Consider the following 18,367-nt stretch of genomic DNA (forward strand, 5'->3'; position numbering starts at 1 on the left):
GTTCCGCTGTGACGTTCAACAAGTACTACTCTCGTGTTCTGAGTCCTGACAGTCACGTGTGTGGAATGTTTGGGGTCATTGAAGAAGTGACATAGAAGTGAAGAACAGCCAGATTCCGCTATATTACTTTTGGTCCCGAGTTGTTACCGAATAGAGATTTGGAATTGCTTAAAAGCGTCGGCGGCGTATGAGCTGCGTGTGCTGTCAAAAGGATGCCTTTATTAATGAGCTAGCCGCGTCTTTGCTGTTGGCGACAAAGAAGATCACGCCACAGAACCCTAACCCTAAGCCCACTCTGGCCGTCCTTGCCGCAGACCATCCGATGCTCCCCGGCTCGTGAGGATTGATCTCGATTCCAGCGGGGGCATGGCTTTTTGGACGGAAATCATGGATCCATAGCGAACCGTGAAAGTTGCCATCTAGAAAACCACACCAATGTCACCCCACAGCTGGCTCCTTGTGCAAGCCTCAAGGGATCATTTTATCCCCTCGGCTGTAGCCCCGCAATTCCCCGCACCATCCATCACGATGCTGGACTCTGGTGCTGCTTGATTCTCCAATGTTCATCTCATTGCTTTCATCGTCAACCGCCCATCAGAACTTGCGTGCCCTTCACCCGCTCGCTCGGAAACCACAATGTCCGAACCCGACACCAAGCGCGTCAAGACCGCCAACGAAGCTCCCTATGAGCTCATCTACTGGCCCGGCATTCCGGGGCGTGGCGAGTTTGTCCGCCTTTTATTTGAGGAAGCTGGGGTTTCGTACACTGATACCGCCAAATCGGGCGGAGATGCTGTCCCGACGGTTCTCAAGCTCATGGCTGCTGACAACAAAGGTGATGACGTGAACCCTCCATCATTTGCTTGCCCAGCCCTCAAACACGGCGACTTGCATCTCTCCCAAACACCAAACATTCTCCTCTATCTCGGACCCAAGCTTGGCCTGGCTCCCACCGAAGGTAATGGCATCTACCACATCAATCAAATAGCCTTGACCATCCTGGACTGTTTCTCCAATGAGGTCCATGACACGCACCACCCTGTCGCTCTGTCGGATTACTACGAGGCCCAGAAGCCCGAAGCCAAGAGGCGAGCCAAGTCGTTTATTGGCGAGCGGCTTCCCAAGTTCCTTGCCTATATTCAGCGCGTGCTGGATGGAAAGGCGAGCGGAGACGGCCCGTGGTTGTACGGCGGGAAGCTGACATATGCCGATTTGGTGCTTTTCCAGGTTTGTTCCTATTCGTAGCGAAAGGCGGCTTAGAAGGAGAGACTGATATAAAACAACAGGGCATTGATGGAACGGAATTCGCCTTCCCCAAGACGATGAAGAAGATGAGAGATTCCGGAAAATACGACGGCGTGTTCAAGCTCTATGAGGCTGTCAAGGAACGACCCAATATCAAGGAATATCTTGCCAGTGATCGCCGCTCCCAGTATTCTGACGGTATTTGGAGGCATTACCCGGAACTGGAGGAGGACTAGCCGCCTATTGTTGCAGGATGGTGCACACGAGTCCACATGCAAGTCTCTAGACTAGTTCAAAGAATACTTCGAGACCCGACCGGACGTGCTGTCTTCCCCTTTGGCCATGGTTTGAGAACGGCTCACTGTTCTGCTGGTTCTTTGCATTGTAAATCACGAGGGCGACAACATCCCCCAACACATGGCCAATTTGCCGACAGCCAAGCGTTTGATATGGAGGGAGACCAACCCGATACACATCAAATAAAGTCCTGTCGTTGGCCGTGTTAATGAGAATTGACACTTGAGCTCCATGACTTAACTGTGACATCTACCATTTCCTACAGACCAATTTTCAGGCACGTGTCGCCCATTCATGAAATGAGCTTCCTCACTCGCAAGCCACGGCGCAGTGCAGCGCCAGCTGACAGATGATGCCAGTCTTGCGGGTGAAGAGGCCTGCAAGCGAGATAGCCTAGCTGGTCCATCTATCGGAGCTGTGCCCGGGCAGGCGATTTGCGGCCAAGGCTACACTGGAGCAGAAATAATGGAGGACATTTGAAGGCTTGGGTCTGGTGCAAAAGTTTGTGACCGTTGACGTTGCCAGTCTAATCCTGTTTTGGAAAGCGCAGCCCCGCCACGTCTGTCAACTAGGCGTCATCAATAAACGCCAACTAGCGTGACGTCAAGGACGAAGCATCCAACATTGAACATTGAACACTGGGCTTCTTTAAATGGGCTCATCGCCGCATCGACACGTCCTGCCTGGCCTAGTCATGCTTGTCGAAGCAGCATTTCAAGACATCTGGGGCATGATCTAGTTCGACTGCAACTTCTTGCGTTGCAGCGTTGTCAACTTGTCAATATATCAACAATCTCGCTCCTACCGAGCCAGGCTCCCAGGCACAGGTAGTCACCATGGATTGCTTTGGATTATGCGGCTCAAAGGATGACGACGATGAGCGACAACCACTGCTGCCTCAATACAATCAAGACACGACGCGGCAAGATCGTCTGCATGAGAAGCTCCACACGTACCAAATGCTTCGAGCCATGTCGAATGGCTACATGCCCTCGAATAAACAAGTCATCATTCATCTGCGAGCCCTGTTATGCGCAAAAATTCTGAATCCTTCGGAGCAGAGCGCCCTCAGCAACTCGGGCCGCGCACTCATACGAACAACGCGACTATGGCTGCAGCAGTTCATGGATCTGCTCGAGCAGAAAAACTCAAAGGATCAAATCCAGGATTTCATCTGGTACTTGTCCAAGGCGAGGTTGGATGTGGATGTGGCAAATGTGAGGAAAAACATGTCCAAAAGCAAAGCCCGGGCGGATGTTTCTGCCACAGTCGAGAGCCTGCGCACCGTTGTGTCCCTGGCCATGTTGAACAGCGACTTTCGAGTATTTGTTGCCGACGCGGCCACTATTGCAAGACAGGTCCTCCGAGACACCGCCCTCGCGTTGGGAGACGTGTCGAAAGAGGTTGGCGACAAGCTTGACTCTCCAGGTGAGGACATGGAGGCTCTGAAGAAGACGGATCAAGACGCGCAGGAGCCTCCATCGTCGGAATATGTCAAGGACCAAGCAAAGGATGTTGGTGAAACTGCCTACAAGGAAGCTGCTCACGTCGGAGAGGAAGCTTATACAAGCTTTTCCGAGCATATGAATGCGGAAGCAAAAGACATCCTGGTGAACCGCCTCCGGAACGCCGTCACGAACCTACGGAACAGGACTGACTACTCCGAGTCTGTGTCAACTTTGTCTGGGATTTTGCAGAAATATCTCAAGATATACCTGTCCGTGGGATCGGATGCTGTCGATACGCTAGAAGGCAATCTTCAGAATAATACCCAAGTTGAGAATGCAGTCCACAACTTTTGGCTGTTTCTTTCTTCGTTTGGGGATGGCGAAAGCTGGGAAAAGGTCAGAGCATCATTTTCGGACTTTGCTGAGCACAATAGAACGGATGAAAACTTGGACGAATTTGTGAGCCAGTTTGTCAACCTGATTCAAGAAATGCTCTCAAAGCCCGAATTTTTCGACAACGTGGACGAAAGACTTGATGAATTACGTGAGCGACTCAAGGAGCTCACGTCTGGGTCGTCAATGGGCGAGGATGCTAGCAATTTGCTCCGAAGCATCCAGCAGGCCCTTCAATCCACGGCCGAGGACAAGGACGTAAAAAACATGACCTCGGCCTCGCTGCGCCTAGTCCACATTTTGTTCCCGTCGGGGGAGATGGGAAACCCGGATCTAGTCCGAGATTGCGTCAACACCTTCATACCGTTGCTTGTTCAGGCGGTGCAGTACATTCCAATTCCGCGGCTGGAAGTCTCAACACCAGCAATGGACTTGCTAATGGAAAATCTCATCCTGGAGCCGGGACAGACGGTCAACAGCAGCTCCTTTCTGCCATACAACTTGCAATTCTCAAGCCGCAACGACATTGACATTACCAAATCTCCATTTGGAACCAGTTCCTCGGTGGCTTCCCTCGTCACCATTAAACTGGCCGGCATGTCCATTGCAGCCGATGACCTCGGATACTGGCTCCGGCTGCATTCGGGCCTCCTTCGTTTCGTCGACGAAGGCCTGACCAGCTTCCACCTCGACCATCGCGGCATAGACGTCACCCTGGACGTGGAAATTGGCCGGGAACGACTAGAGGAGCTTGTCACCCTGCGCAGCGTGCACGTCAAGGTCCATCACCTGGAGTACTCCCTCCGCAAGTCCAAGTTCTCTTGTATCGCGTGGCTCCTCAAACCGTTTATCCGACCGCTTCTGCGGAAAGTACTCGAGACGCAGATATCGTCGGCGATTGACGAGGGGCTGAGAACACTGAACCGGGAGCTGGTGTTTGCGCGGGAAAGGCTTCGCGCAACTCGCGTGTGCAACCCCGGCGATCTCTGGACCTTTATTCGCGCAGTGGCTGCTCGTCTGGTGCCGCCGCCTGATCCCGACATTCACACGCGAGTCGGCGTCGAGCCCGGGAAGGGCGTCTTTCGGGGGCGGTACGCGCCGGGGAGCCTGGTCAAGGTGTGGGAGGAAGAGGCCCGCGACGCGGAGCAGAATATTTTTGAGTATCGCCAGGATGGCTGGCGTAATGGTATATTTGACGTGCAGACCACGCCGGTGGCGTAACGAAACAAGACGGATGGGCCGCTTGCGATGGGTATGGAATGCGGCAACACCAGAAAAGCTTTCGTTGAAGACGAAATATGTAGGATCCTGTCTGCAGCAGTATGTCCAAAAATAGGCAATATATGCTGCAGATATTACATGTACCGTGCGGAGTGAAGTAGAGGGAATGCCTCTGTTCAATGATACATAATACGTGAGCACCGTCGTATATGGCCCTCTGCCTATCGCTTTCGTTGCGATTGGTGTAGCACTTGGTCGCAACGGCAACGCGTAAAACCCAGGCTGAAGGACCAGTGCCGGTCAAGATGGCCCCTTGAGCCGGTCAGGCATATCGGATCATGCGACATTACGCATATTACACGACTCAAATACACTGCCATGTCGTGAAACGGAATCTGAGCGGCTGCCAAAGTCGATCCGTCGGGCTGCGCATCCTCCCGCAGAGGGCGGCGCAAAGGATAGTTGCGTGTCGGACGTCTGTTGCGGTTCTATTTGATGCCTAAATAGGACTCGACACCATGACTTCACCATCTGGTGGGATATGGCGTCGAGGGCCTGAAGATGGGCATCGCGGATACGGCCATTGGGTCGACTGACAAAGGATTGGCGGAAGTGCCAATGTAGGCAGAGCTGAACCGTCCTGCCCAGCTGAACAAGTCAATATGCGGTGTGAGTGATATCGCGGCACTCTGCCTTATCACAGTGAGACAACTTGCAAGGGTCTGCTGCTTGGCTTCTTGAGATACCACACGCTTGTCATATGTTGGCGATGCCCTGCCCGTTTAGGCTCAAACAGACTTGACGCTCTGAGAAGACGACTGTAAGAAGGCTTATCCAGTCACCAGCGTGGCGGAATACTTGTTCCTCTCACAAGGACGGAGTACAGATGTACTCGACATTTATAGCCTGTCGTTTCTCAAGTATTCACGACAAGGGAACTCAGCTGGGCGAAACTGTCGAGATGCCTGCCGGGAGTTGATTTCTGCTCCCTTGCCATGTGCCATTGAACATATAAGCTTCCCAGTGGTCGCGCCGCATCGTAGGGTAACACTGCATTTATATTTATGCCATGACTGTCTCACAGCACCAGCCACCGACCTCGCCGGCTTACCTTGCGCGCTGCTTCCCCGCGCTTTCATCGGTCTGGTTCGATTTGAACAAGGAGACGGGGACTTTTGGAACGCGGCATCTTCAGCTCGTGCCCGTGGAAACTCCAAAACGGGAATCGCGGCTGCTATAGGAGCAGAAATAGCCCATGGGGGCGGGAGCTGTCCAGGTCACCGAGACGGGAATTTTTGCGACACGTCAAAATAACGCAAGCAAAGATGGGCAACAGAGGACCTACCCATCAGGTGAGTTCTTTCACACGCAAAGCTGTCGATGCGCAGCTTTGTACCTTGACATCCTTTGGCAAGGCTTTCGTTGCGCGGTTCTCGCCAACTTACACGGGCAAAGGATACAACATCGATACCATGGACGGCAACCGCGACGACGCCTCCGGCATCAGCCGCTCGAAACGCAGCCTCGCGTCGGTAAATACGCCAGCGGGCAGCGGCAACGACGAGCTCGACAAGACAAACCAGCCCGACGCGGCAAGCACCAAAGTCGGTCCTGAAGATGCGGCAAAGCAAGAGAGGGAGAATGCGGATCCGGAAAATATAAAGGCTATTAGCACCGTGGATGAGGCTGAAGGCGACTACGATGTCAGAAAAGAGAACCATTTTGGTGAAGCGGCGATTATCGACAACGCAAAGGACTTGGTTACGCACGTTCTCCACGTCGACGATGAACCATCTGATTCTCCGTGGACTTTTCGGGCGCTCTTCATTGGTAACGTGTACCGTCTCTGTGCGCAAGGCGAATGGACGCACCGCTAATGACTGTTGCAACTCCAATCTAGGCCTGATCTTGTGTGTCTTTGCGTCGGTACTGCAGGAGATTTTCTACTTCAAGCCTCAGATCATACTCGTATCCGTCGTGTTTCTCACCGTCATCGGCTACATCTTGGCTCTCCCCTTCCAGCTCATCCCGCGACCGAGCGGCGACGGCGTCGTATCCCGCACGTGTCGCTTCCTGAACCCGGCCGACTTCAACTCCAAGGAGCACACATTCATGGTCATCATGGGATCGGCCGGCTCGACCTCGGCCGTCGCCACGCAAATCCTCGCCGCCCAGCGCCTATATTACGGATCGAGTCCCGACAAGGGGGCTGCCATCTTTCTCGTCATCGCGTCTCAGTTCCTGTCCTACGGAATCGCGGGCCTGCTCCGCTCGGTCCTGGTCCAGCCGGCCAAGATGCTCTGGCCGGTCAACATCCCCGTCAACACGCTCCTGGAGACGCTGCACCGGGACCGGAGCGAGACGCGGAAGCGCCTGCGATGCTTCGCGGCCGTCTTTGGCGGCGCCTTCCTCTGGGAGATTGTCCCGCTCTGGATCGCGCCCATCTTCCAGGGCGTCGCGATTCCGTGCCTGGCGCGCCGCGACAGCCTCGTCTTCACCAATCTGTTTGGGGGCGCGCAGAACAACGAGGGCCTCGGGCTCCTGGGGCTCTGCTTCGACTGGAACTACATTGCCGGGCTGAGCTCGCCGCTGTGGTACCCGCTGTGCACGCTCGTGAATAGCATGACGGGGTACTTGCTCTGCATTGTGCTGTTCATGGGCGTCTACTATGGAAATGTGTGGGATTCCACCAACTTCCCCTTCCTGTCGCAGCTGCTTTACCACGGCTCGTCTAATGCGACCAACTTCGTGCAGTACAACCTCACCGCCATTCTCAACTCGGACAACACCATCAACAGCACTCTGGTGGCTGAGCAGGGGCTTCCGTACCTCTCGGGCTCATACGTGATCCGCCTCATCACGACCAATGTCGGCATCACCGCTGCCATTGTCCACTTGCTGCTGTGGAACTACAACGACCTCAAGGACGGCTGGGCGTTTTTGCGGCCGTCTCGTTTACAAAGGCTCTTCCAAGTCTCGACATACTTCTCCTGGAGGGGGCATGACTCGGGAGAGGAAGCGGCGCGACGACAAAGGGTGGTTGACGACAAGGACTTGGATCCGCACTACAAGTTGATGATGCAAAACGGGTACGTCGAGGTGCCAAACTGGTGGTATGGCCTCGTACTCGTGCTTTCGTTTGTCATTGGCATCACCACGCTCTACAAGATCGGCTCAACGCTGCCCTGGTGGGCATTCGTCGTATCCAATCTTTTCTCGGCTCTCTTCATCCTCTTCTTTGGCGCCCAAATGGGCCTGACGGGGTTCCAATTCGACCAGCAACCCGTCATTTTGATGCTAGGCGGTTATCTGCTTCCAGGGAAGCCGCTCGCCAACATGTACTTCACCGTGTTCGGCTTCAACGGCATCCAGCAGGGCCAGTGGCTCCTGCGGGATCTGAAGCTCGCCCAGTTGGCCCATCTGCCGCCCAAGGCGACATTTACGGCTCAAATGCTCGGCACCGTCGTCGGGGCCATCATGGACTACGTCGTCATGGTCAGCATTGTAGATAACCAGACGCCGGCGCTGCTGTCCATCAACGGCACAAACGTCTGGTCCGGCCAGAACGTGCAGGCGTACAGCACCCTCGCGGTGGCGTGGTCCATGGCCAAGGACATGTTTTCGGTAGGGAGCCGCTATCAATGGGTCACACTCTCGTTCCTGATCGGGTTTCTGGCACCGCTTCCGTTCTGGCTGGCGTGGAAGCTGACCGGGCGCGACGTGTTCCGCGACGTGGACACTTCCATTGTTGTCTGGAACTGTGCCCTGCTGTATGTCGGTGTCAACTCGTCTCTGCTCATGTACTTTTGTCTCGGCATCTTTGCGCAGTGGTACCTCCGTCGCTTCCACCCGGCTGCGTTCATCAAGTACAACTACCTGGTCTCGGCGGCCTTGGACGGCGGCACGCAGGTCATGGTTTTCCTGCTCAGCTTTGCCGTGCTGGGTGCCAGTGGTAGGGAACACAAATTTCCGACGTATGCGCTCAACAACGGGGGCACGAACAACAACGTGAACATTGACTACTGCATGTTCAACACTGCGTCGGCGAATTGACAACCGCGGTGGCTGGTGCCTTTCTTGCCAAGTTGATCGGGAAAGGGGGGAATCTTGTGCCGTATCATGACGGCAATTGCAATTATACGATTGCTTGCATGCGCCGGGTCACGAGAAACGAGGGCGAAGAATTGGACAGGGGAATAGTCTATTCGATGTAGAGTTTGAATGCGACTGGTGTCGTAGCCATGTTTCATCAATTCGGACGTGTAGCAAGATTTCCCATGTGTTTATAGCCCTGTCTTCTGCCGTCCCACGGTCTAACCCTAACCCGGCCTTTTCCGGATTCACAATTTCGGCGAGAGAAGAAGCGCTTTGGCTGCGGCCACAGCAGTGAGCTTGACGAAGAAAAGGGGCAAAATCCAGCTAGCTTGTCGAGTTGGTATGGTAAGCATTCGGGTAGATGGCAGGAAAGCCGACTCACATCACCGTGGGCAAGACGACGGCCATGGTGAACAAGGAAACTAGTTGAGGTGCTTGGTGGGCTCCTTTTCTGTATGCAACTATTTGATAAATGAACCATGGCTAATGGTGCTAAAAGATGCAGCATTTTGTTGCGAAAATGAAAATGATGCTCAAGTTTTGAAACCAAAACTCTTTCGAGGTGCAACAACACCAATGCCCCTCTCTCCCTCGTGGATGTTATCAAGATGGCCAGCTCTCGATGGTAATAAAATGCTGTCGTATTTTCACGGCTGTCCCGTCATCAACCGATTTCTTTTTTCAACGACTGCTTACCGGGTCACTGAGATCCAAGACTAGGGATCTGGTCATCGGACTGAGCGTTCGATAATGTAACTCGCTGCGGCACTATCGCTTTAGGGTAGCGATCTGCCTGGCCAAATACTATGCAACATGCTTGAATAACAGAGTAATTGCCATGGATCTGGTTTCCTATCTTGCCAAGATTGCTGACCTATGGACGCTTTCACCCTCTCAGTTGCTACGAGATCTGATTTCAAAGAACAGTACGGCAAGGTGTTATCTTTGGTTTCCATTTAAGCTTTTAGGTAGATGTCACTGTCTTTTTTTCCCTTCAAAGTCTCCCTACATGCAAGTTGGCAATGCCGGATATGGCCGCATCGAGTTCTTTGGAATCCAGCACCATGCGTCTGGGTACAGGCCCGGTTGACCGGTCAAAAACTTTCACTCTTATTCAATATGGCATTGCGTATGCAGGTTGATCTGCTGAGTGGCAGCTCTGCGCCTCTGTCTCTCGGCAGCCGCCGTTATACCGGGTCTTTCGTTGCTTGCCCAGCTTCCTGCTGCCCGCATTGCAGCCTTGATTACAGGCTTAACTGTATGTAGACCGGGCCGTACCGTGCGGCGAGGCAAACCTGGCGGTGTACGGAGTATTGTTTCGTAACAAACTCTCGCCGAGTGCTTCTGGATGACTCCTTGGGTCGCCGGCACCGCAGCCACCAAGCCACTCCCTCGAGAAAACAAAGGCCCCTGAACGAGAACGGACTTGGCCAAGACGTCTGGCTGAGAAGTGAGCCGGTGGTGGGCAGCAGGGCTCGCTCCAAGTTTGCCCCAGGTGGCTTACAAGCCACCAAGCTGGGTGCCTTGTGACGCGCGCGAAGAGCGACGGGAGCTGGCTATCCGATTAGGATGTGAAACAAAAGAATGCCACTGTTCTGAACGATAAATGGAGAGCAATTTGGCACCGCATAACAGGTTTATGCGAGTTTGTCTACGCATGCCTCATCCGCTTAACGAGTGGCGACAAGGAGCATGGCGGCGAGCCGGTTCCGAAAATGACGCCGTGAAAGGTTGCCCTGCCGATCAAGGCACACGGGCTTGGCTGAACGAGACGCGTTGCCAATCTAATTGGCATGAATTGATAGTCGGCAGTCACGCGGGTACTATTAAGGACGGGTAAGGGCATCTCAGGATCTGCTCCGTGCGGTGGCATAAGTGGATCAGATCACCAGACTAGAACAATGAGAGAAGACACGATGGACGACTAGGACCAGAAGTAGGAAAGCTAAAATTCTTAGTGAGACAATTCCTGGGATGCGGCTCGCATGGTGGCACCAAGACCTCGTAGCATATTGTTGGCGCGAGGTCGGCTGACGAGGTGGCTTGACAATATTGCGCAATCACATTGCTGTAATCGTTTCCGGCGGATAAGGAGTCTGGTTGCATGGTTTAACAAAAAAAGAAAACAGGCAGCAAACTGTCTCACGGAAGGAAGCCTGCTGTTGGCGCGTCATCGACTCATCCCTACGCTGTTATTACTGGCAAGGAAGGCTTGAGGGCCCGGGGCAAGCACGGCAGAATCCCCCGGAGATTGCATCCAAACTGAGGCAAGACCTGTACGGCAGTCTAGGCAATGCTTTTGGACTCGGGCAGCCGTGCTGTCCAGCCCGGAAATGGCTGGGCGACGGAATCCTGCGCCGGGCTGGCCAAGAACCCAGGGATATCATCACTCGCGTGGCGCAGCCTCCAGAAAGCAACACCATGCGTCACAGCGGTGGCAGTCAGAAACGAGTGTAGTATATTTTTTGGTGTGCTAGAAATGGATACAGAAATCAAACGGCAGTGTCTCGGTAGTAGGCCCAACAACATGCCAGCTTTCTTGACTCGTACTGCATGACCCGTCAAGGCCATTGTACAAATTGACAGATACGGCCAGCATGGCAGAGAGTCAGAGACTTGCTAGAGATTTCAATGATTCAATAAACGAGTGTAATGGAAAGGAACATGTAGTAAGTCTTGCGAGGGCTAGCCACCGGGACCGAAACAGCCATGGAAGCAGAGGCGGAACTCGAGTGCAAGCGAGCCGTGAGAGCTAAAGAGTAGCTGGCCCGGTGTGCAATTGTATCTGAGAAGAGTCAGCGCCATGGCCGTGTGTGAAGGGCCATCGAATGCCTTGCCTGAGTCGTTTCTAGGGAAACGCCGCGGCTGGAGACGACGCGAACGAGGCATTGGCCAGAGTCCCCGACGACAAGTTGCAACTCGCACTCGTACCTCTGGTACCGAGGGAGTAGGGGAAACCTGCTCTTCACCTCGGCCGGCGGACCGTTGAGGGGAATAGAAACCTGATGGAGCTCTTGCACGCCCGCTGGTGTCGTCAAGGCCGTCATGTCAGCATGTTTACGTTCCGGCGGGATAGTAGGCTCAACGTACACTGTTGCATCTTGTTGGGGAGGTATCTTGGACTGCGTGAGGAGCAAACAATGCCCACGGTCCACTCTTCTGCATCGCCTTTGCGAAAGGTTCTCGCGATTTGGTGAGTAACTCTGTGATGGCGCTGGATCGTATCGCCCTGCTTGATCACCCACGTAATCTGCCCCTGCGAGTCGTCGCCACGTTGGCGGTGGTTGGAATCGACCTGCTCCGAAACGACTCCGTAACTAGCCCGTGCGATTCTGGGCCCCAAAATGCCATTTTTTCGGTCGATGAGGAGACCTCTGACCACGGCGATGGGGGGGTTGCTATATCTCACGAGCTCAGCTTCGCGGAGACATGGCCTTGTATTCCTCAGCCACTCGAGAAACTCTTGTAGTTTTTCCAACACGTAGTCGGAGGCCCCCAAACCGCCGGATAGAACGACGTGTCCCTAACATGCAATGGTTAATACGCACACCGATGCTGGCAGACGGGTACTCACCACGCGCTTCCCCCCGACCCTTTCGAATTCATCGACTGCCGACACAAAATGGCTCTGGATGTCCTGTATTTGACGGTCAAACATCTGGTCCAACTCCTCTCTGCATCGTGGTCAGCGCAGGTCTCGTATTGGAAAGGCTCCCGGAGAATATAACCTCTTGAAACTCGCCAATTCATTCGCCACGGGACTCGGTAGGTTGTCGAACGCGTTGGAGATGGGCGTTGCGCGAAACATGTGGCCCATCGCATTTTGTCCTGCAGCGTATGTGCATTTCCATATTTGGAATTCGTTACCTTGCGACATTTCCGCGGCACATGCCCTCGAAAGGTCCGGGGACTTGGTGTAGTCCTCAAGGCGAGCCTCGACCAGATTTTTAAAGGTCAGGTCGATCATGACAGAGCCTACTCCGATGGCCGTTGCGGGCAATACCTGCTTCATCATGATTGGTTTCATGGATTGAACCGTGACAAAGGCAAGGTCGGTAGTGCCGCCGCCGGCGTCGATGGATAAAAAGGCGTCGCCTTCGACCAGAGGGATATTCATCTCGCTCGTCGCAACCACGGCTGCCACGGACTCTGTCAACCCCGGTACCACTTTATGGTGAGCTTGTCCACCGAAACCAGCTCTACGAGCCGTCTCCAAGAAGCGGTGGACGACGGGCGGACTCCATGTTCCCGGGACACTAAAGACGAAGTCGATTTCCCAGCTGTCCCATCCCTGGAGCCCGGGGGCCTCATTCGCAATCTTACTCGGAATGCTCCGCCTGATGTGTCGGTAGACCTGGCGAAGATAGTCCTCCACCAGAGCATAAGCCTCGGATGTGCTGTTGGGTGCCCAAGGGGTGCCCTTGAGCTGGCCGGGTTCGCGGTCCAAGGACAGCTTGAGGAACCTCCACTTGCTGCTCTCGTCAAGATGGTTACAAAGGAACCCCCACATTCTATCGTTCTCAGTCGCCTCCTTGGCCAAGATGGTAGGGACTTTGTAGGCGCTTCCTCCGGGCCAGTCACGGACCAGAGTGATGGCCCCCTCCTTTAATGCAGGTGCCATCCAAGATACTCCTATTTGAATGTTAGAAGATCCATGTGGTGACGAATAGGGGCTGCCCTTTTTCATAACCTGTAAAGGTGGTACCAAAATCGACGCCGACGTATACGTGAAGTCGGCCAGAGGCGGCATCGGCGCGATGGGACATGTTGGAGAAGTCAGCTACACGTAAGAGGATGCGATTTCTTGAATGGAGTTTGGGATTTGGGTAAAAGAGTTGCAGGCCATGAGCCGAACAAGATGAATGTTTTAAACAAGCATCATGACCCGTGGTGTGCTCCAGAGCGGTAAGTGTTGACGGGTTTCGTCGGTCATGGCCGTGCTGTTCCGAAGGCTGGAGCAAGCAAACTAGGAGGCGGTGTCTGGAATCTTCCCACACCGGGCGTCGAGTAAGCCAAGTGTTTGTTTGCTTCCTTTACCGAGAAGCGAATCGACTACCACGACATGCTTCTGCCGAGTATCCAGAGGCCAGGCATGCCGTATAATCCCTGATTCAGCCAGACAGCTCAACCCCAGTCTGTCTCACGGTTGTACCACCACACAACGTGCCCCTACTCGGTATGCGGGGCGTCGATGGCTAATAATAGCTCCTTTGTTGACATTCCAGATTCAACAATTCAGAGTAGTAGTCGGTGGTGCGTGCACGGGTCGAGTGTAGTCAATACGCACAGCCACCACGTCAAACCGTGCCCCCTTTGATCAACCTATTAATACTCGGGCATTGTTCTCAAGCTCGCGGTCCTCATTTTGATCCTCCAAGCGCCCCAGGCTGTTGTAAATATTCTACATATTCGCAGCTGCACCCTTTCCTCCATAGCTACTTGCTTGCATACTGCCCTCGCCCACCCTTGCCATTTACAAGTCCTGTACACGACAACAATAGCCGACATGTCCTCAACCTCCATCCGAGACGGTGGAATAGGAGCAGCAGTAGGAGTCATTATTGGCATACTTCTGGGTGCGGCCTTTGTCTGGTTTTACTCTGCTAAGCAACGACAAGACCGGTCGGGCGAGCCTGTCGTCTATCTGCGCGATCCCCCTGGGGAGCCAGTAGAATTTCTCAAGTTTGCTCCCAAAGTCTTGACGACAATGGAACATTTTCATCTGTGCCGTAAAGATGGCCCAGATCTCAGGAAAGCCCTCGGAATGACATGCGCGGGTTTCAGCATGCATACCCGGAATTACTACCACACGGACAAGCTCCCAGAGGTCCCCGAATCCCTTGACGAGAATCTCAGGCGTCTTTTTCTGGGCGAGGAACTTACTAGAGCCCTCAAGGAGCTCATCATGAATCCCAAGACGCGCTTCCATGCACTTACTCATTTGCAAGTGCGTGTGGTCCTCTCCAACCTCGACATTCACACCATCGGCCCCCTCTCTCTTCTCCCCCTCTTCGTCACCGAGTTCTTCAAGTCTCTTCCTTTGTCAACTTCTTCATACACGGCGCAGCCTAAGTCTCACGGTAACTACTCCCCCGTCTTGGCATTAAATTGAGTCTCATTTGTGCTAATCGCTCATGAACCACGCAGGCCTCATGCCATTAGCCCTTTGGAGAAAATTGACTGCATACTCCATGGCCACGCCCAAGGGTCTTTTGCCGGGACCTGTAGAGCCGCCCGAGATTGTCGATATGCAGGTCAATAGACTCTTCAATGCACTCGCTGATGTCTTGGATCCTTTCGCCAAAGATATCGAGGACTGCGTAGTCACGCACCGGCAGGCGCTCAAGAGGCAAATCAGCTTCGCTGTCAAGTTTGGCTACGAGATCTTTTCTCATGGGATTGAATATCAGTTTCAATGGCAACCGGAACCTTCAAAAGACGGAATCGTCGTTGTTCCAGGCCTGGCCGAACTCGCCGATGACGACGCCACGCCGCATTGGAACCCAAAAATAATGGAGGGCACCCCAGAGATCAGAATACCGCGAAAGGATCCTTGGTGATGCCCTTGGGTTTGAATCGGCCAGGCAGACGGACATGACGAGGCGTGGGTTTCTGTCGGGATGAGTCTGCCACGGCAAAGGGACTGATGATTTGCACGGGATGGGTGTAGCTACCTAGTAGCTGCTGGTCAGGGGTGAAGTAGTGACAGTTGTCATTTGTATAGATTGATCATGTACTTTTCGCTTTGCATCCAAGATTGAGTTGGCATTCAACTGAATGCGTCGCAAAAATGCATCACTTTTTGGCATCATGTGCTGGTCTGCCCCGTCGTGATTCATCTCTGACTCTTGCTTTGCCATCACTTTGCTGAATTGGTTTGTCTTTATAGAAACAATGTGAATATTCAGATATTGCCATCCTTCTCAACTACGATACAGGGCGCAACCCAGCATCAACCCGTCTCCGACCCTGTCGGATCTCGTCTCCATGTCTACAGCACAAGTGTCGACATGACTACCTTGAAGCCATCCGAAGCTAACGACTCATGAAAGCACTCAAGCGCTCAAGACCCTCAGCCTCCTTTTCGACCATTTTTTCCCTCTGCCGACGCATGTCAGCCGCCTCTCGACTCGCGGCGTCGGCAGCCATCCGTTCCAAGGAGCCCATCTGAAGTAGCGCCTTGTCATACTTGTCCACCATGTCCGGGAGGTGCTTCTTGAACGTGTTTCCGTCGTAGGAAAACCACTTGATTTGATTGACAAGGCTCTTCACCGGCCTGCCCGGGTCCTTGGCGCAAGACTCGACCCTGGGCTTCACTCGATCCAGTGCCGCTTGAAGCGCGGCAATGGCGCCGTCCACGGCCATTTGCGCGCCGGGATCGTTGTCCAGGAGCTTTTCATGCTTGGATTGCAAGTCCATCAATGCCTGCACTATCTGGTTGCACTCCTCAAGTGTCGATTCAGCAGGTCCGACGGAGCGACGAGCGAGGCCACCCAAGGCGCGTAGATGCGCGGCATCCATGAGGTTTCTGCCGGCAACTGAGCTGGACTGTGTACTTCCTGTGCCAGCTTTCGTGACCCCAGAGCCCGGGCTTGCCTCGTCGCTTCTCCATGTCCTGGCTTTTCGGGGTGCTGCTGTGTGAGCGCTACTGCCGTGAGGCAATGCGTCTCCGACTGGCGCCGTCTTTGCTGCATTCGCGGATTCTGCTTCCGGATAGAGCGAGGGCATCGTGCTGCCTTGTTTGGAATGTTCCATCATGTTGTCAAAGGATTTTTTCCACGATCGCGACTGCTCGCTGTAGATCGTCGTCAACACTCATTGTGAAGGTAGGCAGAGCAAGAGGCCTCATGGGACTTACATATTCAGTCCCTGGAATATCACTTCACAGGAACCTGTGAGCGTTTCTAGTCGACTTTGAAGACTGGCAAGCTTTTTCCGGCCGCTGATGGTCCACTGTGTCGAGTTTGCCAGGTACTCGCTCTTGAGCTTCTCCAGGTCATTCTGAACGCAGAGGCAATTGTCAAGCAACAAGGGCACGTTTTTCGCCAGCTCAAAGTGCATTTCCTGGTCATTCTGGAGGAGTTCCAGCTGCAAGGTCAGGGACTTTACCGCGTCGCGCACGGCATACAGATCGGGACACTCATCACGTATCAATGCCATGACAACCTTGGTAGCCGTCATGATCATTTTGAGGATGCTGCCAAAGGCGGCTGCCGCGCCAAGGACCTCCATTGATCAAGATTCTTTGCGTGCTGGACGCGATTCTCGGCAACAGGATATAATAAACGTCGCTTGATTCAGCGATGAGATGTGAAGAGGGGAGTTGCAGGAAAACGAGTGGCTTCCGAGCGACCATCGGAGCAATCGAAGTATTTATTCCTCGTCTGAGCCGACAGCGAGCGTTCGGGACGTGAAACTAGGCGGCCGAGATTTCCAAGCACCGACATGGTTGACGCCGTGTCGTCCTCCATCGCATACCATGGTCGCACGCAGAGGCTGAGGTGTACAGACATTCAGCGGTAATTGCTGCCCGTCCATCTCAGCCGACAGCCTGCACGCCACAGAACCAGGCAGCAAGAATCTTCATCCATTGCTGCCATTGGCAACCATGTAGCCGTCTGGCGTATTCCATACGAGTATACAGAGGCTGGGAGATGCCGATGCTCAGGGGTATTGGCGACTCCTCTCAGCCGCGGAGCAAACATGTACGCCACGAGACCAGGCAGCGGAGATTTTCATCCACCGCTGCTATTGGAAATGAATTAGTATTCTAGCATGTTACGTACTATATAGAGGCCGGGAGGTGCCTTGCTTTGTTAGAATTTCATCACCATGTATAGGTGAAGGAGTTGCCATCTTCCCAAAGTCCTTCCTTAAAGCGCATATGTAGCTATTCTAAGGATAAGGAAGTATCAAAATTCTCCTCCAGTCACAAGGCACTGCAGCCAAGGGGCTCCGTGTCAAGGACAAAAATCTGACCTCGTTGCCCAGGAGGTGGACCAGGAACGAAGTTTGCTTCATCGTCGGCCTCTCCGACGTCCGTGACAGGTAGCAGTCTCGCAGCCTTACTCAACATGCTGAAACACAATACCCCCTCGAATCTTCAAGAGATGAGCCTACTATTATTACTTCCGCGCCGAGTTTCCCGTTTGGCGGACCGTGCTCCCTGACAGTCTCTACCTGCTCGTTTCCTTGCAGCAGCGACATGCCTTGTTTCCTGTCCGCTACAACGTATCCTTGCCGGCGTACCGATGAGTCTGAGAGGCAAACGAAAAGAAGCCACAGGGGCTGCCGTCTGTGCGCATCTCGTATCTGCGTGGGAAACACACACGAGTGTATTGAAAAAATGGCCATGGGTACAAGACATCCAGTTGTGTTGGATACGGGCCAGCACGCCAAATCACCAGTCATCATCACTGCACAGGGTGGTGCAAGCGGAGAGACCATGTCATTGTTGTTTTTTGTGCATCTCCCTCGGACAGCAAACTACCCCCATTTTCCCAGCCTGTCGGCGTGTGGGCTTTGCGGTCTTTGTATCAATTGATTCCTCCGCATTGATAACAGCACGATAAACTTGCTGCTCACGAATGCCCTTGCGGTGGACACCTCCATCGCCACTGTTCTAGATAACTAGAATGAAAGTATCTCTTGCCGCAGCTCTAGCAGCA

General features: G+C 53.7%; 6 protein-coding genes across 6 annotated transcripts; 4 read left to right on the forward strand and 2 right to left on the reverse strand.

The window, feature by feature from the left end:
* Positions 1-636: 636 nt before the first annotated feature.
* On the forward strand, positions 637-1,481 carry MAA_09832 (Glutathione S-transferase protein; the record flags this gene model as incomplete). The annotated part of the gene is made up of 2 exons (XM_007827830.1): positions 637-1,227; positions 1,287-1,481. 2 exons carry the CDS (start codon positions 637-639, stop codon positions 1,479-1,481), a joined length of 786 nt encoding a protein of 261 aa, XP_007826021.1.
* Positions 1,482-2,378: 897 nt separating this feature from the next.
* Positions 2,379-4,604, forward strand: MAA_09833 (Bactericidal permeability-increasing protein, alpha/beta domain protein; the record flags this gene model as incomplete). The annotated part of the gene is made up of 1 exon (XM_007827831.1): positions 2,379-4,604. One exon carries the CDS (start codon positions 2,379-2,381, stop codon positions 4,602-4,604), a length of 2,226 nt encoding a protein of 741 aa, XP_007826022.1.
* Positions 4,605-5,929: 1,325 nt separating this feature from the next.
* Positions 5,930-8,657, forward strand: MAA_09834 (proteinrelated to OPT1-High-affinity glutathione transporter; the record flags this gene model as incomplete). The annotated part of the gene is made up of 2 exons (XM_007827832.1): positions 5,930-6,452; positions 6,505-8,657. 2 exons carry the CDS (start codon positions 5,930-5,932, stop codon positions 8,655-8,657), a joined length of 2,676 nt encoding a protein of 891 aa, XP_007826023.1.
* Positions 8,658-11,384: 2,727 nt separating this feature from the next.
* Positions 11,385-13,465, reverse strand: MAA_09835 (Hsp70 family protein; the record flags this gene model as incomplete). Its single annotated transcript, XM_007827833.1, has 5 exons — positions 11,385-11,701; positions 11,790-12,222; positions 12,274-12,373; positions 12,428-13,331; positions 13,390-13,465. The coding sequence occupies 5 exons, from the start codon at positions 13,463-13,465 to the stop codon at positions 11,385-11,387; spliced, it is 1,830 nt and encodes a 609-aa protein (XP_007826024.1).
* A 740-nt stretch (positions 13,466-14,205) lies between these two features.
* Positions 14,206-15,259, forward strand: MAA_09836 (uncharacterized protein; the record flags this gene model as incomplete). The annotated part of the gene is made up of 2 exons (XM_007827834.1): positions 14,206-14,779; positions 14,847-15,259. 2 exons carry the CDS (start codon positions 14,206-14,208, stop codon positions 15,257-15,259), a joined length of 987 nt encoding a protein of 328 aa, XP_007826025.1.
* A 475-nt stretch (positions 15,260-15,734) lies between these two features.
* MAA_09837 (uncharacterized protein) lies at positions 15,735-16,931 on the reverse strand (the record flags this gene model as incomplete). The annotated part of the gene is made up of 2 exons (XM_007827835.2): positions 15,735-16,494; positions 16,558-16,931. 2 exons carry the CDS (start codon positions 16,929-16,931, stop codon positions 15,735-15,737), a joined length of 1,134 nt encoding a protein of 377 aa, XP_007826026.2.
* Positions 16,932-18,367: the final 1,436 nt, after the last annotated feature.

This window comes from Metarhizium robertsii, assembly GCF_000187425.2.
Source record: "Metarhizium robertsii ARSEF 23 chromosome Unknown MAA_Scf_11, whole genome shotgun sequence".
NCBI classification, from domain to species: Eukaryota; Fungi; Ascomycota; class Sordariomycetes; order Hypocreales; family Clavicipitaceae; genus Metarhizium; species Metarhizium robertsii.